The sequence below is a fragment of the Narcine bancroftii genome, chromosome 1 (assembly GCF_036971445.1).
Source record: "Narcine bancroftii isolate sNarBan1 chromosome 1, sNarBan1.hap1, whole genome shotgun sequence".
Lineage (NCBI taxonomy): Eukaryota > Metazoa > Chordata > Chondrichthyes > Torpediniformes > Narcinidae > Narcine > Narcine bancroftii.
This window is the reverse complement of record NC_091469.1, coordinates 21,367,212-21,390,728: the sequence shown is the minus strand read 5'-3', so window position 1 is coordinate 21,390,728 and position 23,517 is coordinate 21,367,212. Positions and strand designations below refer to the sequence as shown.

The following is a 23,517-nucleotide window of genomic DNA, read 5'->3' as shown; positions in this document are numbered from 1 at the left end:
TGATTGATGCACTTGAACATGAAGAGGTAAACATCGAAGGAGTTTGTTTCCAAAGTTTGCCTTCGACAGGGCCTGTTCCAGCTGGCCTGCACCACTTCTGCAACATCTGTAATGGTCGTCTATCACCTAGGCTGTAATTGGGCAATACGAGTCTCCCTAGATGGCTGAGTATGCCACAGAATAGCCACGTTAAGCATGACTGTAATCTCCCATATGACCGGATCCACTAAGACATCCTTCACTTCACAGACAATCTCCTCTGGAAGAAACTCCACAAGTAAACTGTACTGCGTCTTCTGACTCGTCACACTGAGGGCAGAGAAATTGTCTGACAGCACTTTTTTCACAATTATGCAACTATGTATATTTATTTATCTATCTTTTATATTTATTCTTTCTTTTTCTGTATCATGGAGTATTGTGGTAATTTATACAGGTACTATTGTTGTTAGTTTCACTAATGTACATGACAACAAACGCTCATATATAATTGCCCATTTCCACTCCTTTTACTTGTTATGAATACTTCATTTAAATATTTACCTTATTCGAAGAATTACCCATTTCTCGACTTAACCAAAGATGTGAGCCCAAGAAGGTAGCAATATGACAGATTATTTTCTGCAAACCATGTCATTCACAAGGATGTAGAATTCAAACCTCTCAAATTTACTGAACAATCTTAGCAACTTAAACCAAGCTTTTATCCAACATAAACCACATCAAAGAGTGATGTCTAGACATTTGATTGCTTAACCTACATAGCAACATGATTTTAAAAAAAATTGGCTTGCATTAGTTGAAAATTGAAAACTTATTTTATGTAACAATATACCTCCATTCTTCAGCTCTTAGAGATAGCTGGGTAGTGGGATGTATAAAGGAAGGGGATGAATAAGCATACAGGATGGAGATTGAAAACTTGGCTGAATGGTGCAACTTTGCACCCAATGTCACCAAAACTAGGAAAGGAAAACCAGAGGTATACAATTCAATGATCATTGGGAGATCAGAGGTGGAGATGGTGATCAAATTTAGGTTCTTGGGAGTCACTATCTTGGAGGATCTTTCCTGGCCCAAACACACCAATGGCATCGTGGAGAAAGCACATCAGTGCCTCTACTTCCTCAGGAGTTTGCTGAGGTTTGGTATGACACCAGAAACCCTGGAAAATTTCTACAGAGGTGTGGTGGAAAGTGTGCTGACTGGCTGAATCACAGTCTGGTAAGGGAACACCAATACTCACTGTGGGTAAAGCCCTCCAAAAGGTAGTGGACACACCCCAGGAGATTACAGGCAAATCCCTCCCCACTATTGAGTACATATACAGGGATCGCTGCCGCCAGAGCGCAGCAGGAATCATAAAAGACACACACCACCCAGGACACACTCTGTTCTCGCTGCTGCCATCCAAAAGAGGTGTAGGTGCCACAAGACTCATATCACCAGGCTCAGGAACAGCTGCTACCCTCCACCATCAGACTCCTCAACAACAAATTCAATCAGGGACTCATTTAAGGACTCTTACTTATGCACTTTATTGATTTTTTCTTTGCTCTCTCTGTATTGCACAGTTTACATTTGTTATCTGTTTATAGTTCTTTTATTTTTTTACATGTTTACGCTGTGTACGGTTTACTTTTTTGCACTTCCAGTTAGTGGTAATTCTGCCGCACCCGCAGGAAAATGAAATTCGAGGGTTGTATGTGATGTCACGTCTGTAGTCCGACAATACATCTGAAAATCTAAATTGAAATGTAGTTTGCATTCTGTCCAAATAAACAAAGAAGCTTTATACTGGCAATAAAATATCAAAGTAAATTTTCAATATTTTTCTTGCATAGGATCCAATCACACCTTTCTTTTTAAACTCATTCAAGATGCTTTACATCTTTGATCAAAGGTTCATAGGAAGTATTTCTGATCCCATTCCACACCAATATCATGGGTTTGGGGTGTTACTTGAAGCTGTTGGCCAATGTTAGAACATTCTTTTTGGACCTTACACAATGGGAGATGGCCATTGTTCATGTGTTAACATTTTGAAGTGGACGTAGACTTTTCTTTTTTTTTTTACAAAAAAAATCAGAAAAATGTAGGCTTGTCCAACTTCAGAGAAGCAAGCGCCAAATCTTGGCCGACGCTGCTGTATAAATATGAGCATTCGAAGACTGCGCATCAACTACCCATCCAACATTGATCCCATTTATTTTTTTTCCTCAGAGGTGTACGGCATCTGTCCATATTGATGGGATGGAAGTGGACAGGGCCAGTACATTCAAGTTCCTGAGAGTTCATATACCTGAAAATAAAAACTTTATTGAACCCAGCACATCAAGGCAACCATGAAGAAGGCACATCAATACCTCTACTTACTAAGAAGTCTGAGGAGATGTGACGTGCTTGAAATATTCTAACAAAGTTCTACAGGTGTGCAGTGGAAAGTTTACTGACTAGTGGCATCACAGCCATTGTTGCTTCGAGAGACCAGGAACGTAGAAGGCTGCAGAGAGTGTCAAACCTTGCCAGATCCATCACAGGCTCCGACCTCCCATCTACAGAAGACATTACGTGAGGTGTTGCCTCGAGATGGCAGTCAGCGTCATAAAGGACCTCATCATCCTTATCACAACTATTTTTAGCTATTATCTTCAGGAAGGGGGTACAGAAACCTGAAGGGACGCATCTCTAGCTTCAAGAACAGGTTCTTGAAGCTCCCTTACTACATGAACCATGGTCTCATCTGGGACTACTAAAAAGGATTGTCTGCACCATTGAAACACTACTTTGTTTAAATTCTTGTTTTATTTGTAACTGTGAAATGTATTTATCTATCCATTCTTTATATTTCTTATCTCTTTCTTCTGTTGGGTTATTGATATCAGGAGGATTATCCAACAGGTCAGAAAGGAAATTACTCTGAATAAGGGATTTTCCACGTGCTTGCTCATGGAGGGTCATCTGACTAGGCAGGTCGAAAGTAAGTTCAATCAAGGTTAGGTCCACCCAGAGGTGAGTACACAACTTGCGATTGGCTATCTTGAACACCTTGCACCATTTGGGCATACCTGAGCCAGCCCCTCTAGCCGGCTGCAGTATAAAACCTGCCACGTGGAACAGGTCTTTCTCTTTTCCTCTGGGAACAAACCCTAGCTCCACTCCAAGTTGCGAGCTGTGGGCAATGCTGGAGAGTTAATTGTAATGTGTGTGCCATTTCAGGGTTGGGGCTATTATGGTTCATACCCATTTTGGATTGTTTTATTTATTATCATCAGTGTAATTATATTCTGCAGTTAATCAGGGTGCCGTGCCTGTTAGTGAGCGAGGGATGGTGGGCACTCTTTGTTTCATCCCTGCATTTTGCTGTGAGAACTGTGATCAGTAGCAATCTGTCAGAGTAGTGAGTATCGGTTGTTTAGCTGTGTTTGATGTGCACAAAATGTTTGTAGTTTCTTTGCCGGTGTGTGTGTGTGTGTGTGAATGTGATCCCTGTTGCAATTTACCCTTGCGTGTCAATAAATATCCTTGTTGGTAATTGGACAGTGTTCAGACTCATCACTTCTTGGACCCTCCAAACTGGTTCTCCTCATCACAGTAATTTAGTGAATGCTATTGTTGTTAGTGTATCTTACATTCCTGTTTGGCTCCAGAAAGCAAAAGCTTTGCTGCACATATACACTGTACTTGTGTATATAACAATAAATGTTATAATTTCTAAGGAACCAAAAGGTGTAGAACCTTATCTGCTTTATCATTTAACCCTCAATGAATGTTTCTGAAATAGACAATCGTCACATTGCCATTTGTGGGATCTGAATTGTGTGGTGTCCACACTTCTGGAATAATTCATCTACTTTATAGGGCTTTGGGATATTCTCAAAGCAGCTTGAAAGGTGGTTTAAAAATGTTGGGTGTTCTTTCGAGGAAGAGCTACCAATTAAAATTAAGGTTATGGTGCACCAGCAGAGGTCCTGATTCTGCACCAGTGATCCATGTACAATCTTGAATTGGGTCATGTCTGTGTGGGGACTACACTTGCTCCCTGTGACTGTGTGAGTTTACTTCAGGTGCTCCAGTCTCCTCTCACACCCCAAAGACACTCAGGTCAGGAGAGTAACTGACTGCTCTAAATTGCCTTCAGTGTGCAGTGGAGTAGGTGAACCTGGTAGTTGGAGGGGGGTGGGAGTTAATGAGAATATGGGGAGAATTTTTTTTTAAAAATGGGATTGTTTTACAAAGACCGGAGTGCATGAATTGCAGAAGGTTGGTTTGCAGGTGCAACAGGTAACCAAGGCAGCAAATAAGATACTGGCCTTCATTGCCAGAGGGATTGAATTTAAGAGCAGAGAGGTTTTGCTGTGACTGTACAGGATACCGGTGAGGCCACACCTGGAGTATTGTGTGCAGTTCTGTTTTCCTTACTTGAGAAAAAATGTAGTTTATTTGAAGGCAGTGCAAAGGTTTACCAGGTTGATTCCAGAGATAAGGCAGTAAACCTATGAAGAGAGATCAAATCATCTGGAACTATATTCATTGGAATTCAGAGGAATCTTACAGAAACATAAAATTATGAAAGGGATAGATAAAATAGAGGCTAGAAAGTTGTTTCCATTGGGAGGCAAGAATGGCCTCAAGATTTGAGGGAGTAACACTGTGTATATTCAAGTGGGAAATGTTTATGTATATTTTTGTCAATATGGTTCATAGTGTGAAAAATTAAAAAAAAAAAAATTGAGGGAGTACATTTAGGACAGAGATGACAAGGAACTGCTTTTTCCAGAGAGTAGTGAATCTGTGGAATTCTCTGCCCAGGGAAGCAGTAGAGGCTACATCATTGAATACATATAGATTTTTGTAAAGGATTATGAAGGAAAGGCAAACTGGTAGAGCTGAATCCATGGCCAGATCAGCCATGACCATATTAAATGGCAAAGCAGGCTCGATGGGTCAATTGGTCTACTCATGTTCTTACATCAGCTCGATGGGCCAAAGGACCCATTTCTGCTCTGAATATCTCTCCATCTCCAAAGGAGTTTTAAAATAGGAGCCCTTCCCTATTGTAGAGAACAAAATTGAGAGAGCATTTTACCATTCGGGGCACTCCGGCACTGTTGACGAGTTCAAAGGGTCGGGAGCTGCCAGAGAAAGTGGTTGAGGTGGGGGGTATAATTGCAATTTTTAAAAGACATTTAGACCAGTACTGCACATGGAAAGGATTTAGAGGGACATGGGCCAAATTGGAACAGTGCAGGTAGACAATTTGTACAGCACAGAGGAGTTGAGTGGAAGGGCTTGTTTCGGTGTTCCAAGGCTCTGTGACTTAATGTTAAAGAGCTGCCCTAACAGGAAGTGCAATACTGTTGTTCATCAGCTAAGACTTTTCACCAATAACAAAAAATTTTGTTCTACTTGAGTTGGACACATTGACAACTGGAGTTCCCTCTGAGGACCATGTGTGCAAGCATGAATGAACTAAATGGACCCAGAGATCCTCGCTGCTATCGTTTTGACAACACTTAGGTATTTGATCCCTCATGAAGCTGCCCAGTCAATCCACCAGAAGTTAGTTTTGGCACATCCAATTTTTCTATGCATTTCAGTAGTATGGAACAGCTTTGAGAAGTACAGATAAACTGTAAATACCTTGTATTTAATCTTTCAGAAATTTTAAAAATGAAATGCAACTCTTTTGAGAGTCGAGTAGTTTTCAATGTCTACAAATACCAATCACTGCAGAAATATTCAATATTTTCACAGGGACTAGCCTGAGACTAATATGAATTGATTGTTATTGCATTTTGCCGGTGTAGTGCGTGTCGAAAGAACCAAAGGCTTGTTGATCCAAACCAAGGCTTTTATTAACTAAAAGACTGGAGCATATCACAAGTAGGTTGACCAGTCCAGAATGACCTGGTCTGGCTAGGAGCATCCTTTAAGACCTGCCAGTAGGTGTGGCTACACTCTCAGCCAATCACAGTCATCCTACACTACCATCTGTGCATATGTACATACACACATTGGTGATAGAATCTGTACTATCACAGACGGATGGCATTGGGACTTGCACCTTCTATGACATAATTTTTGTGAATTTGTCAATCTAAAATGATGCTTGAGAATGTTTTGGAATAGCTGGATAGCACGCAAAACAAACTTCATCTCAGTTCGTAGGAATTCCCTTTGAGGAACTGGCCTGAGTGAAACATGGGGAATACGGGGCCCATAGACAGCATCAATCCATGACTTATTTTGTGTCCCAGATGAATGAAGAACAATTCCAAATGGTGACTCAAGATAAGTACAGTGTCAGGAATTACAAAGCAACTAAACGTTCTGTATAAATGTGATTAACTCAAGAGAGCAGCTGAAGTCTCCACTTAAAAGCTTCATCCAAGATTTGATGCCTCCAACAGGCAGTGGACCCTCAGAACTTAATGAGTATTGACTGGAATGTTTACACAATAGCTATTGATGAAAGCATACCAGGAATGTCTTTGTTTCTTATTAACATTGGAGTACAGGAACATACGATTATATGGCGAGCTCTCCACTGGCCACCGTGACAGAGGTGCACCAAAGAAAAGGTACAAGGACTGCCTAAAGAAATCTCTTGGTGCCTGCCACATTGACCACCGCCAGTGGGCTGATAACGCCTCAAACCGTGCATCTTGGCGCCTCACAGTTCGGCGGGCAGCAACCTCCTTTGAAGAAGACCGCAGAGCCCACCTCACTGACAAAAGGCAAAGGAGGAAAAACCCAACACCCAACCCCAACCCACCAATTTTCCCTTGCAACCGCTGCAACCGTGTCTGCCTGTCCCGCATCGGACTGGTCAGCCACAAACGAGCCTGCAGCTGACGTGGACTTTTTTACCCCCTCCATAAATCTTCGTCCGCGAAGCCAAGCCAAAGAAGAAGAAGACAGGAACATAGTTCCATGAAAGTGATGATGAAGGAATTCACAGTGGCAAAGGTGGCATTGGGCACCTTGCCTTCATCAGTAAGAACATTGAGCACAGGAGTTGGGTCATCACGTTACAGCAGTACAGGTCATTGGCAAGGCCATATGTGGAATACTGTGCGCAATTCTGGTTGCCTTACTGCAGGAAAGTTGTTAATACATTTCGAATGGATGCAAAAAAGATACACCAGGGGTGCTACAAAGATTGCAGGGCTCGAGTTATAGAGAGGCTGGATGGGCTTGGACATTATCCCCAGAAGCAGAGGAGGCTGAAGGGCAACTTTGCAGACATACAAAATCAGGAGGGGGATAGATATGGTGAATACTTTATCTTTTACCCAGAAATGGGCAATCCAAAACTCGATGGCACATGTTTAAGATGATGCGGGAAATTTTAAATGGGCATCTTTTTCACCCAGAGGCGCTGGGTATGTGGATTAAGCTGTCCGAGCAAGTACAGCTCTATGACTTTCTACCCAAAGTAATTGAAGTCATGGTTTGGGCCGGGGGGTGGGGAGTGGGGGGGGGGGTGTGGTGGTAGGGCCTACATCAGTATCACCTGAAATTCAATGAATTAGAGTGGCCAGTCTGCCTCCTTCAACCCATTGTCCACTGCTGCAGCTTTCTAAAAGAACATATTTTTCCCTTTTGAGGTTGCTGGTTCCCACAGAGAAAAAGAATAGAATCCAAAGAGTATTGTTGACTGATAAGTGTATGGTCACAAAGGCATTTGCTTTGCTATGGTTTCCAGGGGCCCTTTGTGACTTAAGAGGAGATTCTAAGAACCATGGAGTATACCCACTGCTTCCCCCATGTGTGATTCCCTGAATGTCTTCAAACTGCTAACTGCCACATCTTTCAGTCATGGCACAAGAGGTCATGGTTGTCTCCTCCATCATCTTCCTTGCATTCTTTGGCATGCCCAAGAGTGCTCACTGCTGCCTCCACTGTGATAAGGACTTTACCAACAAGTTTAACTACTATAGAAAGCACCTGTGGTGGCGGTCATCCTGGGCAGGGGATCTGGTTTATGGCCAGAAATTCATCAACTCCTGGATGAAGGAGATGAAGGAAAGCAAGATTTCCATGCGTGAGTGAGTTATAGTTCAATCTTAAATATTTTCAATTCTGTGGTTAGAACACAATGAAACTGAAAGCAGGTTCCCACAAGACACAAACATGCAGATATCCCAGTTATTCTGTGTCTCCCTGATCTCTGACAGGATGCCACAGTTCAGAATTCTGTCTTGAGCAGATGTCAATAAATTGATGAGAACTTCCAATATTTATAAACTATTCTTAAAGCTCTTTTAAAAGTAATGCTTCATTACAAGATTTTTATTTAATTGCTGAGCCTTAACAGTGTTTTGGATCCAAGAAGACAGAGCAGTTGTTAAAAATAAGAATGTAGTTAAAATAATAGATTATTTAAAAAATATTTTATTTCAGTTTCTTTTTAAATTCCTGTTTGTTCGAATCTTCAGCATGCTGACACATTTTCAACTACAAGTCTAATATGATTGTTTTGTTTCTGCTTTGCTCATCATGGGATTTTTTTAAAATGGCGATTGGCTCCTCTGCCAACTTAAAGATTATCTTAACTATTGACCAGGTATCCTATTGAACTGGACTGATGAAAACAATAAAGTGAGGAAAAAGAGAAAATCTACATCACAGTTTTCACCAGCTCTTGGAAAGTGGCTTTCTTTGAGGTCAGAAGTGTATAAAAGTCCCCAAAATTCAGGGCACTCCTTTGGAGGTGGTTATTTCAATGGCTTTACAGTGGGCTAAGGTTATTATTAATGACCAGTTTGAAGTCATTGTGGTGTCACAGAAAAACACCTCCAGGCCCAACTGGTTCATGCCAAACAATGAGACCACCTGCTTTAGTTCCATACCATAGAAGAATACATCACAGAACAGGACCTTTGGCCCTTGATGTTGTGCCGACCTATATATTCCTTTCTTAAAAAAGTACTTCTAAGAGTCTCTTAAATTCCCTCAGTGTTTCAGCCTCCACCACCGTCCCTGGCAAGGCATTTCAGGAAGCCACAACCCACTGTGTAAAACTTACCCCTGATGTCTCCCCTAAACTTCCCTCTCTTAACTTTGTACACATGTCCTCTGGTGTTTGCTGATCCTACCCTGGGAAACAGGTGCTGACAATCCACCCTATCTATGCCTCTCAATTTTGTAGACATCTATCAAGACTCCTCTTATCCTTCTACACTCCAAAGTGAAAAGTCCCAGCTCTGCTAACCTTGCCTCATAGGAATGGTTTCCCAATCTAGGCAACATCCTGTGATATATCAAACATCCTCAAATACATTTCAAATTATAGCTGTTGGATGACCTTCTTTGTGATTGCTTTGACATGCAGGCTCCACGACAGATCCCCAGCGATGCCGACACCCAGGAATCCAAAGCTCCTGACCAACTTCATTGTTGAGCCCTTGACTGGATTGTGCTCTCCTGACCTCCTCCTGATGTCCACAATGATCTCCCAGCCCTGCCAATGCTGAGCACAAGGCCATTGGCACAACACCACCCAACAAGCTGATCTATCCCCTTTCTGCACGCTTCCTCATTGCCGTCCATGATTCTGCCAACAACTGTGGTGTCATCGGCAAACTCGTAGATAGCACTGGAACTACGACCAGCCACATAGCTACTCCAGTGCCCTCCCATCCAACTGTTATTTAAAGGAAGCTAACTAACACACCACCACTTTGTCTGACTGCTCGTTCCATATTCCCACCACCCTCTAAGTGAAAAAAACGTCCCCTCACTCCCCTTCAAAATCCCATCACGTTATTCAAGATCATTTTGCTTCTTTTGAACAATTATCAGCCAAATTTAATCTTTCTAACAGACATCTTTTTAGATATTTACAAATTAGACATTTTGTTCAGTCTAAGCTTTAATTTCCTGTGAATTTCAAATACTAATATTCTTGTTCTATTTTTTAACTTGCATTTTTATTTTCATAGTAGATTGATATCATATAATAATTTATTGGATTTAAAATCAATCTTCATGGCTGGGATCAAGAGCAATTGGGAATGAGATTTGAACATAACATTTTCAGATGAAGATTGGTTCTCTATTATCAGCTCGATTAATGATTCCTCATTTTGTGCAAGGTATTGCTCATTACAATTTAAGATCCAAAGGTGGTACACAGAACTCATATGTCCAAACTTAAATTATCTAATTTTTACGCAGATATTGATCCTCTATATGAGAAATGTAACATTTTTGAAGCTACTCTGATCCATGTTTTGGGAATGCCCAAATTTAGAGGGATTCTGGAAAGACATTTTCCAAATTTTATCAATGATTCTTGAGATTAATTTAGAACCTTGCCCATTAATTGCTCTGTTTGGTTTTTCTCATGATTCAGATAAACCTATGTCTGCATCTCAGGAAAAAGTTTTTGCTTTTACCACGTTGATAGCCAGATAAGCAATCTTACTGAAATGGAAAGATGATTCATCCCCTACTCCTACACAGTGGTTACACGATGTAATGTCCTATTTAAGTTTGGAGAAAATTAGATATATTAAAAATAGAAAGCTTCAATTTATAAAGTTGTGGGGCCCATTCTAAGAATTTTATTATAAATGGAAGAATTAAGAATTATTGTATGCTCCGGAGATTCATTGTCCAATGTCTGGGAGTCACCATTGGATCCATATTTTCATTTTTATTTATTATATAAGGTAACCTTGATAAGAGGGAGGGGGTTGATTAGATGCAGTTTTTAATTTTTTTTCCACTTTAAAAAAAAATTGTCTTAACTCAGGAAACAGATGTAACATGGTTATACAGATCAATTCAAATTATTGTTTCTTGTATTTATTAAGAAAACTATGGACAGTTTCATAATTTATTTTCTTGTGTTCTTACATATATACAAATGATTTGTTGTGTGCTTTCTTTTCTAAAACTCTGTAGGTAAACTCAATAAAATATTTTTAAAAGAAATAAATCCCAGCCCCCTCACCTTATAGATTGTCCCACTCTAAGAAGCAGAAGAAGAAAATAATCATGCAAAGGTTGGACGTTCAAAAGCGTTAAGAAGGCCCCTGATTTCTGCTCATACACATAGTTCACACTTGGATAATGTTTTTTATTAGAGTTATTTATTACATGATGTAATTTATACTGACCCATTTCCCAATCAGATTTCATAGCATGTTTACTCTGTTTGGTTTTAACTTGATTTTGTCTCCCTTTCAGCTAAAGAGGACCTCAAAACAATAGCTCATGAGGTTTACAGCATGATGGATGAGCAGTACAAGTTGTCCCACACAGGCATTGGTGAGGAATAAAAGTCCTCACCCATTCTTTATTGGATTGGACAGCATGGTCTGCAGAAGGGATCCTGAGAAACGTTTTCTTCCCCCACAGTCAATGAAACACTTTCAAAATTGCATGTAATAGTGTAACCTAGGAAATGCAGGAGCCAAGTTGTGAATAGCAATGCCATCATGATCATGATCACATAATCCAGTTTCTGGTCAACTTGATTGAGGGATTAGTTTGGCCTTTTGGCAAAAGCGAGAACTTCGTAAATCTTGCTGAAAACCCCCTGTTCACCCCCACTTGAGAGAGTATAGATTGGGATTATGTGTAATATGATCAGCACAGTGCAGTGGGCCAACAGTTAATGCCAGGCACTTGGGTTTCATTGTAACTTCAGGTGACGTCGATGCAAAGTTTGCATGCTCTCTTCATGGTACTAGAGTTTGCTTGATTTTCCTTCCAAAGAAATGCTGGTAAGTTAGTTGGCCATTGTAAATTACCCATCAATGTAGATTAATGGCAAAGGAATCAAAAGAGAGTTTACGGGTATGTGAGGGAAAAAAATAAATTGCAGGGCCGCGGGGGGCGGGGGTGTAGGGGGTGGCAAAGGAGCATTTTGCAGTGTACAACTTATGATATCCTCTGTAAATATCATCTGTGAAATTATTTCAGGTTACTTTCCTAAAGCTCTGCAACGAATAAAAGGATACGAAGTGGAAAAAATCACTGAAGCCATTAAAAAATGCAAGTACCACTTAAGCATTGGTATTGTGAGCAGTTTCCAGCTGCTCATTTTAGAATGAAGGTGCTGACATCAGCGAAGGTTCAGAGGAGGTTTACAGGAATGCTTCTGGGAATGAGAGTGTTATTGTATCAGGAGTATTTGAGGGTTCTTGGCCTGTACTTGTTGGAATTTAGGAGAATGAGGGGGATCTCATTTTAATATTGAAAGGCATGGACAGACTAGAGGTAGAAAGGTCATTTTCCCGGTGGGAAAGTCAAGAACAAGAGTGCGCAACTTTAAGTTTGAAGGGTGTTCACTTAGAACAGAGATGCAGAGAAATTTATTTTGCTAGACGGTGGTGAATTTGTATAACCTGTTGCCACAGATGGTTGTGCAGGGCAAGTCATTGGGTGCATTTAAGGCAGAGGTTGATAGGTTCTTGATTACTGAGAATATTGAAGGTGGAGAAGGGAGAAGGCCAGACAGTGGGGACAATGGATCAGCTTATGATTAAATGGTAGGGACAGACTCGAATAGCCTATTTCTGCTCTTTTGTCTTTCTATTATTATTTCTGAATTCAAGGCCATCATGTACAGATCAAATATTAACAATTTGGCATTTAGCTATATGAATGGACATAATCTGGGGATTTATATTTTGTGTTAGATTCAAATGTTCTTGTCCAAGTTCCCCTTCAAATTGCAGTACCTGCTGACTTGTAAATCATTCATTTCTAAATGGTCACTAGGAACACCAAGTATTTTTGCTACTTGGGATTGCAGTGGTTCAAGAAGATTCTTCATAACAAGATAGATGATAATGAGAATGAAGGTGGGACCACTAAAGAATAAAGGAGGCAACATGTGCCTGGAGGCAGAGGAGGTTGGGGAGGTCCAAAATGAATACTTTGCTTCAGATTTTATAAGAGGTCAGAGCAGAACAGGGTTCTGTGCTGGATGATGTTGAGATTAATGAAGAAGTGTTGGATCTTCTTAAAAACATTAAGATTGATGAGTCCCTGGGGCCAGAAGTGATCTACCCTAGGTTGCTGTGGGAAGTGAGAGAAGAGATAGCTGGGGCAGTTGCTATGATCTTTGAATCCTCTTTGGCCACAGGGGATGTGTTGGAGGATTGGAGAATGACAAATGTGGTCCCCTTGTTTAAAAAAGGTAATAGGGAGAGTCCTGGGAATTATAGGCTGGTGAGTCTTATGTCAGTGGTGTGCAAACTATTGGAGAGAATTCTTAAGGATAGGATCTAAGAGCATTTGGAGAAGTACAGTCTACGCAAGGATAGACAGTATGACTTTGTGAAGGGAAAGTTGTGTCTCACGATCCTAACTGAAATTTTTGAGGAGGTAACAAAAAAGATCAATGAGGGTAGGGTAATAGATGTAGGCTATATGGATTTTAGAAAGGCATTTGACAAAGTCCCCCATGAGAGACTTTTTCAGAAAGTCATGAGGCATGGGATCCATGGAACCTTGCTGTGTGGATAAAAATTGGCTTGTAGGAAGAAAGCAGAGAGTGGTAGTGGAAGTAAGGTATTCTGCCAGGAGGTCAGTGACTAGTAAAGTTCTGCAGTAATCTGTTCTGGGACCCCTGCTCTTTGTGATTTTTATAAATGACCTGGATGAAGAGGGAGAAGGAAGGGTCAGCAAGTTTATGGATGATAGAAAGATTGGAGGAGCCATAGATGGTGATGAAGTTTATTGAAGGTTACAAGAGAATATGGACAGGATGGAGAGTTGGGCAGAAAAGTGGCAGTTGGATTTCACTCCAGATAAGTGTGAGGTGATGCATTTTGGAAGGACAAACCAGAAGGCAGAGTACAGTGATAATGGTCAGTTACTGAAGAGCGTAGATGAATAGAAGGATCTTGGGGTCCAAATCCATACATCTCTCTAAGTAGCCTCACAGGTTGATAGGATAGTTAAGAAGGGCTATGGGATGCTGGGCTTCATTCAAAGGGTGATTGAGCTCAAGAGTTGAGAGGTCATGTTGCAAATCTACAAATCTCTGGTGAGGACACACTTGGAATATTGTATTCAGTTCTGGTCACCTCATTGTAGAAAGGATGTGAAGCTTTGGAGAGGGTGCAGAAGAGATTTACCAGGATGTTGCTTGGATTGGAAAATAAGTCTTATGAGGCAAGGTTAGCAGAGCTGGGACTTTTCTCTTTGGAGCAAGAAGGATGACAGGAGACTTAATTCTGAGAGGCACAGATAAGGTAGGGAGCCAGCACCCTTTTTCTAGAGCAGGAATAGCACATTCCAGAGGGCATAGGTACAAAGTGCAGGGAGGGAACTTTAGAGGAGACATCAGAGATAACTTTTTGTTTTACACAAAGAGTTGTGGGTGACTGGAATGCCGTATTAGGGATGGTGTTGGAGGCTGTAACATTAGGGCCATTTAAGATGCTCTTTGACAGGCACATGGATTAAAGAAAAATAGAGGTTAAGAGGCAGGAAGGGTTTAGTACTTTTTTTTTGGAAGGAACATTTGGGTCGGCACAACATTGAGGGCCAAAGGGCCTGTACTGTGCTGTAGTGTTCTATGTTCTATAACCACCTTCAAAGACAGTTACATACAAATGTAGCCAAGTCCATCACAGGCCTCGACATCTCATTTATGGATAGCCTGGTCACAATTTCTTTTTACTGCTTCCTTTGGACAGGAGGTACAGAAGCCAGAAGTCCAGCACCTCTTGGTTCAAGAACAGTTTCTTTCCAATTAAATTTTAAATTTAGACATGCAGCATGGTAACAGGTCCTTTCGGCCCATGAGCCCATGCCATCTAATTTACATGCAATTGACCTACATCCCTGGAACGTTTTGAACGGTGGAAGGAAACTGGAGTCCCAGGGGAAATGCACACAGACACGGGGAGAATGTATAAACTCCTTACAGACAGCATGAGATTCAAACCCTTGTCCCAATCGCTGGCGCTGTATCAGCATTGAGCAAACCACTTCACCAATCATGCCTCCCTCCTTGTTTATACTAATCATGGAGTGCTCCAACACCACAAAAAGCATTGTGCACTATTGTAACACCACTTCTCCGCCCCCCCCCCCGTGAATATTTCCTATCTATCTTTTGTATTTATTTTCTTTTTAATTTAACATATGGTGGTGAAGCTTTTTTAAAATAAAAACAAAGTACCTGTTTCACTGCAGCAAGTAAGAATTTTGGTGCATATGTACATTGTACAATGTATATGACAATAAACTCATTACCATCAATTAGGATTGGGTAAAAAAAATACTGCCTTGGCCAGTGTCAAAGACGCAATATTCAAAAATGTTCTCCTCCCCATCTTATCTCATTATGTTTCCTGAATTCTGACATATTTTCAATACTGGGAGATGGGTTCAAACTGGGTGTTAGATGGATGGATAAGTAATAATCAGGAGATTACCCTTCCTGTCCAACCTTGCCATAACAATGTGATCAAGCATGAGAATTACCCACCAGTACAAGGTTCAGAGTGTCAAAAAGTGAAACTCTGCGCCTTCTTAATTTAAATACAATGTATTTATCTGGAAGTTGACTTTAGGTTCCCACAAATACTCACAACAAACGAGCTTCAGACTATATTTTTCTTTCACACCAGTAAGTGCATCCATATTATTCAAAAACACTTTAATCCAGTGACTGGACACAACACATACTTTAGTGTCCCATGACAACAAACACCATAGTCGAATGCACAGGTGGGGTTCTTGAAAAAGTTGATAAAGCAGGGACATAGAATGAGAGGTCACACAGCACTTCAGTCAATTTCTGCCATTCAGTTAGATCACAACCAATCTTAATTCCATCGACCCACTGTGGTTCCCCAACCTTTTACTCTCTTGAACAATGAAAAGCATATTTGCCTATCTCAGTTTTCTCTTGGTTCAACAGCAGTTGAGGAAGAGACACCAACTTCTATTACCTTCTGAGCATTTCTTGATATCACCCCCAAATGCCAGGATTTAAGGAATGTCCTTTCCCTTGTTCCAGAAAAATGACTTGCCTATTGAGTCACTTTATGTCCCTCCAGTTGATGAGCCCCAAATGTTCTATTAATTGCAAGCTTAATTTGTGCAATCTGTTCACTCAATTCAACTGTATGTGTCCTAGTTTCATGTTGCGATAACTTGCATTGTATTGTCTTGAGTATTAATTATAGGCAGACACTTCGTGATGGCCAACACTTTGATAGGATCTTAAAGTATCAAGAGATCTTTGACCAGAATGTCTTCCTGCAGAAACAGTTTATGTTTTTTGAGTCAACTTCTCTGTTGACACAACATCAGAGAAAAGGATTCTATTTCCCTGCCTTTACCTGATGAAAAATTCCTTCTTGTTTCATCTTCACTCTTTCAATAGCTTCCACATCCTTACGACTGGTTCTTCAGGGAATTGTTATTAAGATCCATTTATTGCTCCTATACGTACTCAATGACTCAATGAAATGGCAATATGCTGACCTTCTTGTAATGTGCTGAGCTATAATTGCATTTTTAAATTTAAGGTTCCATAAATCCTTCCAATATTCTTCATAACATCTTCAACCATTCCAGATATCTTAAAGCAGCATAACAACCCTGCTCCTTCACTTCCAGCATTTCGAAGCAACCATTCCCTTGAGGACACGCTGGCACACAAGAAATAGGAGCGAGTTTGGGTCATCCGGCCTGTCAAGCCTTCTCCGCCACTCAATGATTTCATGGCTGATCGAATGATAGGCTCATCTCCACCTAACTGTCTTTTCCCCATATCCCTCAATTCTCATCCTTTAAAAATATCTATCCAACTTTGTCTTAAATATTCACTGAGGTGGCCTCCATTGCTTCAATAGCCAGAGAATTCCATAGATTCACCACCCTCTGGGAAAAGTAGTTCCTCCTCATCTCCATCTTAAATCTACTACCCTAAATCTTGAGGCTATGTCCCCGAGTTCTAGTCTCCTCTACCAATGGGAACAACTTATATCTTATCCTCTATCTTATCTATGCCTTTCATAATTTTAACCTTTCTTTAAAATTCAAGCATATATATTCCCATATGACTTAATCTTTCCTCATAGGCTAAACCGCTTCCCCCCACACCCCCCCCCCCCACCCAATCCTCTGGAATCAACCAATTAAACCTCCTCTGCACCACCTCCAAAGCCAGCACATGTAAGGAGATCAGAAGTGCATGCAGTACTCCAGATGTGGCCTTACCAGGACCGTGTACAGTCACAGCCTAACCTCTCTGCTCCTAAATCCAATCTCTCTGGCCATGAAGGCCAACATTCCGTTTGCTTTCTGTTGCAAACCATCCTTCTGTGATCCATGCACAAGCAGTCCCCGGTACTTCTGCATATCAGCAATCACTCACCATTTAAATAATAATCTGATCTTCTATTTTTTCCTTCCAAATGAATAACCTCACATTTTCTGACATTGTAGTCAAATCCTTGCTCACTCACTTAACCTATCAATACCTCTCTGCAGACTCTACATAGCGTCTGCCAATTTGCTTTTCCACTCAATTTAGTGTCATCAACAAACTTAGATACGTTGCATTCTGTTCCCTCTTCCAGATCAGTAATGTATATTGTGAACTGTTGTGAGACCAGCACCGACCCTGCTGACACTCCACTCACCACTCGTTGCCAATCAGGAAAACATCTTTGTACTGCAACTCTCTGATTTCTATTGGTTAAACAATCCTCTGTCCATATTAATACATTGCCCCCAACTTCATGCACCCTTGTCCAATGTACAAGTCTTTTATGCAGCACTTTATTGAACACCTTGTGGAAATCCACGTACACAACATCCATCTGTTTCTCTCTATCTATTGTGTTTGTTTATTTTATCAAAAATGTCCAATAAGCTCATCAAACAGACTGAATCCATGATGTGTTTCTCAATGCTCCCTCATCCCTGCTCCAGCATTCAGATACAACACTTGCCATTCATCCTTCCAGGACTCCAATAACTCTTGCCAGTTGAAGCAGTAATTTAGTTGTACATATTTCGATATTGTATGACATTCCCAATGGGAAAACTAAACACAGCTTTACAGAATACCTCCATTCAACCTCCTAGTGTGAACTTAAATTTACAATGACAGTACCTCTCACTTTAATTCTTCAACCAAGAGAAAGGTTTAACACATAAAGTCCTGGGGATGGGGGAAGAGAGGAAAAGAGAATAGGAAAAGTCTATTAAGCCAAAAATGATCATATATGCTGACCAAAATGTCCAGTCCGCACTAGTCCCACCTGCCTGTGTTTAGCTGCTATCAATTGGGTAAATGCAAATTCTTTTGCCCAGAACCAGGAAATCCATAACCAGGGGTATAGGTTTAATTGAAGGAGAAGAGAGTTAACATGATCATGAGGGATTTTAAAAAAACCCAGTGGATGGTGAGTACATGGAATGGGCTGCAATGTTTGAGAAAGATTGGACAGAGACAAGGATAGTATGGGTTTAGAGGAGTAACAGCCAAACACAGGCAGGTGGGACTATTGCAGATTGGACATTTTGGTCAGAGTGGGCAAGTTTGGTCACTGTATGACTCTTTTAAATGATTAAGGATTTGAGAGTGGAAGGTAAATCTACCCAAGAAATTATTAACTTGCACTATAATTTTTGTTATTTAAACTATCCTGCCCTTGACCACAGAATATAGGAGCATTCAGCTTGTTGAATCCACTCTGCCATTCATCATGATCTGATCCATTCTCCCACTCAGTCCCACTCTCTTGCTTTCTCCCCATAATCTTTGATACCCTGACAATTCAGATAGCTATCAATCTCTACCTTAAATACACCCAGAGCCTCATCACTCTTTGGCTAAAGAAATTCCTCCACATTTCTGTTCAAATGGGCTTCCTTCAATCCTGAAGTTGCGCCCTCTTGTCCTCAATTCCATGGAAAACAACTTTGCCACATTTACTCTGACCAGGCCTTTCAACATTTTAAATGAGCTTCCCCCTCATTCTTCAGAACTCAGAGGAGTACAGTCCAAGAGTCATCAAACATTCCTCATATGGTAATGATTTCATTCCAGGAATCATTTTAGCAAATCTTCTGTGAACTCTTGTAAATCTTCTCGGACCTTCCTTACTGTTTTATTCTCCTCCATCCACCACTTTTGTCTGCATCTCAATACCCGCTCATCTTCAGTCATTCTCATTTTCACTGAAAAGTCATTGTGAAATATTAACCCTATTTCTCTCTCCAAAGATACTGCCTGAACTGTCAAGTGTATCCGGGATTTTTCCCTCTCACCATTCTCATTGACAGGCCAGTTGTAAAGATTTAAAAAAAAACTCAAAGGTACTGTTTTTAAAGGGCTGAACATTTCTTACGACGATAACTCTTTTTGTAAATTAGTTTCTCCTTTTTCTTTTATTCCTTTTCAGACCATCACAAATTGAACCCTTCTATTTACAGTCCCTCCAATAACAGACCCTTCAGACTTTATCCAGTGACCATAACAATTCATGATCAACATATCATGTATCATTTGAGAGCTTAATTTAACATCATACTTTAAGCTAACAAAATAGTCCTTGCCTCATCTCCCATGAGTAATGTGGAAGTTAAATACAGGTATTGGATTATTCAGTCTTTGGTGAAGTGGTAGTGGTTTGATTTATTAATATTTCCTGTCTCCTCCTCAGCTGTACAAGTCTGTTCTGAACACTGTGGTAAGTACATTGTTGCTTTGTTTACCACTTAATAACAGTAGAAACAAATTTGTGCATTTAACACAGGATGTATATTCAGTTGCAGAAGAGGAACTTTACTTGTTCAGACTTGAACCCTATTAATGCTAAAAAAATATATGAAATTTGCAGACAAGAACCTTCAAAAACAAATTTCCTACTCACCAAAAATCCAAGACTAATTTTCAAAGGTTGATGAAAACCAGCTGGCCAACACTCCTAGCTGATTGGAGGCTTCATCACATGACCTCATCTTGGTTCCATCCCACATTTCTGTCATTGGTGTAGCCAATTTCTACACCAATTGGAAAAGACTATGTTGTTACCCAATTGGATGCTCTTGACTGCCAATCAAACAGTCATGTCATTCTTTCCAACCTTAGCCACAAAAAAAGCAAATTGTACAAAGAATCAGGTGGAAATGTATGACTTTTCATTCTCATAATTTATCCCCGCTATCAGATTTCAGATTTATTGTCAGAGTGCATACATGACATCACATACAACCCTGAGATTCCTTTTTCCTGCAGGTGCTGCAGAATTATCACTAATTGGTAGTGCAAAAAATAAAATGTGCACAGTGTGAACATGTAAACAAACAAAGATCTGTAAACAGATAATGAATGTAAACAAACTGCAATACAGCAAAAACAAAAAGAAAATCAATAAAGTCAACAAGAAAGAGTCCTTAAATGGGTCTCTGATTGAATTTGTCATTGAGGAGTCTGAGGGTAGAGGGGTAGCAGTTGTTCTTGAACCTGGTGGTGTGAGTCTTGTGGCACCTATACCTCTTCCCTGATGGCAGCAGCGAGAACAGAGCATATGCTGGGTGGTGAGGGTCTTTGATGATTTCTGCTGCTCTCCAAAGCCAGTGTTCCCTGTAGATGTACTCAGTAGTGAGGAGGGTTTTGCCTGTGATGTCCTGGGCTGTGTCCGCTACCTTTTGGAGGGCTTTATGTTTCGGGGAGTTGGTGTTTCCATATCAGACCATGATGCACCCAGTCAATCCACTTTCCACCACACATCTGTAGAAATTTTCCAGGGTTTCTGATGTGATACCAAACCTTGGCAAACTCCTGAGGAAGTCAAGGTGCTGGTGGGGTTTCTTCCCAATGCCTTTGGTCCAGGTAAGATCCTCTGAGATGATGACTCCCAAGAACTTAAATTTGCTCACCTCTCCACCTCTGATCCCCCCAATGACCATTGGATTTTATACCTCTGGCTTTCCTTTCCAGAAGTCAACAATCACCTCCTTAGTTTGGGTGACATTGAGTGCAAGGTTCTTATAGTGCAACGTTCAGTCAAGTTTTCGATCTCCCTCCTGTATGCAGACTCATCCCCTTTCTTTATACAACCTACTATTGTGATATTGTTAAAAATTTGTAGATGGTGTTATGTTGTTCAGAGCCACACAGTCATAGGCATAAAGTGAATAGAACAGGGGCTAAGAACGCAGCCCTGTGGAGATTGTGGAGGAAAAGTTCTTACCAATCTTCAATGATTGTGGTCTGGAGGTGAGATTTTTAATACTCAGCCAGGTACTCCCTCCGGGCCAGATGCTTTCCTCAGATTCACTCTCCTGAAGGCAGCACACACATCATCCTCAGATACGGAAAGGTAGGGATATTCAGGGGTCGTGGGGGTGTGGAGGGGTGGTTCTTCACTGTTACTGTGGTCAAATCGGGCATTGAAGGTATTGAGTTCCTCTGGAAAGGAAGCTAAAATGAATGCCAACATTGCCTTTGTCTTCTTCACCTCCGACTCAACCTGGAGGTTACCTTTTAGGGTATCCTGCACAAGGACTTCCAAGTTCCTTTGAACCTTGGAATTTTGAAATGTTCTCCCTATTTCAAAAATAGTCGGCCATCTATTTCTTCTACCAAAGTGCATGTTCATACATTTTCCAACATTGTTGTTCATCTGCCACCCCTTTGCCCATTCTCTAATCTATCTAACTCTCTGCGCAGCCTTTTCGTATTCTCAGCACAATCTGTCCCACCACCTTTTTTGGTATCATCTGCAAATTTAGCCATAAAGCCATCTAATCCATCATCCAAAACATTCATATATAACAAAAAAAAAGAGCAGCCAACACCAACCTCTGTGGAACACCACTGGTAACTGATAGCCAACCAGAATAGAATTCCATTATTCCTACTCTCTTTTTCCTTCTGATCAGCCAATGCTCTATCTATGCTAATATCCTTCCCATAATTCCATGGGCTCTCATCATGCTTAGCAGCTTTGGATACGACACATTGTTGACGGCCTTTTGAAAGTCAAATTATACAACATCCACTGCATCTCCCCTGACTCTCCTCCCTGTGATCTCTTCAAAACATTACAATAGATTTGGCAGGCATAATTTTCCTTGAAGGAAACAAGGCTGACTTGGGCCTATCTTTTCATGCACCTCCAGATATTCTGTAACTTCATCCTTGATGTATTGTTTTTATTTAATGTGAATTTTTTTTTGTTGCCATTTTCAGGAATATACAGAGTTGATTATATAGACTGCACAAACTGTGTAACCAAACCTGTGGAATGCGGCCACAAGTGTCCAGGTGAATCATGATCATGCCTGGCTTAATTATATTAGTTGGATTGATTTTATCTGTTAATAACACAGTGAGTTACTCGAGATTGTTAGTGTAATAATGGAAGAAGGGCTAACTGCGATACACGGTTATGATTGGTGTGTGACAAAATACAAATAGGTTCCGAGTTCTGTTTGTAAACTGGAGGCAGGATAGAATCATGGACTCTCACACTATGGAAGAAGGTCATTCAGCCTATCTTCGGAAGAGCGGTCTGATTTAGTCTCATGAACATGTTTTTGTCAGATTTCTGCTAATTCATCCTATTCAATCCTATTTTGTCTTTTGAAGTTTCCAGACAAAATTCCAGATAAAATTGTGACTCCACCACAATTTTAGGTGAGATCAAACTTACACGTAATACAAAAAAGATAAGTTCATAGCATCTGTAATGTTCCTTTTAGACTATCCCAATCACCATACGACCAATGACTGAAGTTTACTCCTTGTTGTGTTGCAAGCAATGTGGCAGTCAATTGTGCACAGCAAGATTATTATAGGTAGCATGCTAATAATGCTCAGATAAATTATTTTTTTTTATCTTAGTGACTTGCCTGCAACCCAAGGATTGCACACCAATTTGTTCCAATGCAATTAAATTTCCTGTGATAACTGAATTATGGTACACCAGATATCCCATGATATACAGATTCATTATAAACTTTTATACCTTTTATGTATAATGGAAGGGTATGACCTGTTGGCTATATAGTGCCCACGTTTTGCAGTGTGATGGATATCATGTCCATGCCCATTATATGAATGGATAATATACATTTATCCATTTCCATTCAATTCATTTTTACATGGAGCCATTATATTTTTTACAATTCACACTCCCTTTAGTTACACACAATTTTTGTACATATTTACGATTGGTCTTCATGGACTCAAACTTTATATATTCAATATTAAACACACCCTGCCCTATTACACATGCTTGTTATACATAATTTATTATTATCTGATGGTACATATTCAAACAGACAAAACATTTCTCCAGCCCTCATTACATATCTATATATATATATATTTATATATATACATACACACACACATAACACAGCACAAAATAATCACATATACATAAAAAATTTAAATAAAAACATACTGCACACCAATCTCACAGCCTGCAGGAGGAAGTTATTTCCCAGTCTAGCAGTTCTAATTTTGATTTTGATAATGAATAAATGGAGTTTATTGTCATATAC

At 40.4% G+C, this 23,517-nt stretch overlaps 1 protein-coding gene and 1 long non-coding RNA gene across 7 annotated transcripts in view; one reads left to right on the top strand and one right to left on the bottom strand.

The window, feature by feature from the left end:
- Nucleotides 1-1,513: 1,513 nt before the first annotated feature.
- LOC138764129 (uncharacterized) lies at nucleotides 1,514-7,620 on the bottom strand. The gene is made up of 2 exons (XR_011358000.1): nucleotides 7,520-7,620; nucleotides 1,514-1,745 (listed from the first exon to the last, which is right to left on the bottom strand). It is a non-coding gene; the product is annotated as an uncharacterized lncRNA (long non-coding RNA).
- Nucleotides 7,621-7,737: 117 nt separating this feature from the next.
- The window catches only part of LOC138755509 (izumo sperm-egg fusion protein 4-like), a 38,827-nt gene continuing 23,047 nt past the window's right edge, over nucleotides 7,738-23,517 (top strand). Inside the window, exons 1-6 of one of the 6 annotated variants that reach the window (XM_069921664.1) lie at nucleotides 8,806-8,934; nucleotides 9,951-10,103; nucleotides 11,203-11,283; nucleotides 11,941-12,012; nucleotides 19,665-19,691; nucleotides 22,199-22,273. In XM_069921664.1, the coding sequence (XP_069777765.1) occupies nucleotides 10,049-10,103; nucleotides 11,203-11,283; nucleotides 11,941-12,012; nucleotides 19,665-19,691; nucleotides 22,199-22,273 (310 nt within the window). In that variant the 5' untranslated portion in view covers nucleotides 8,806-8,934; nucleotides 9,951-10,048. Of the gene's footprint in view, nucleotides 8,051-8,805; nucleotides 8,935-9,950; nucleotides 10,104-11,202; nucleotides 11,284-11,940; nucleotides 12,013-19,664; nucleotides 19,692-22,198; nucleotides 22,274-23,517 lie in introns of those variants that run through there. The other 5 variants (XM_069921620.1, XM_069921630.1, XM_069921637.1 and 2 more) reach the window with 5 other exon arrangements.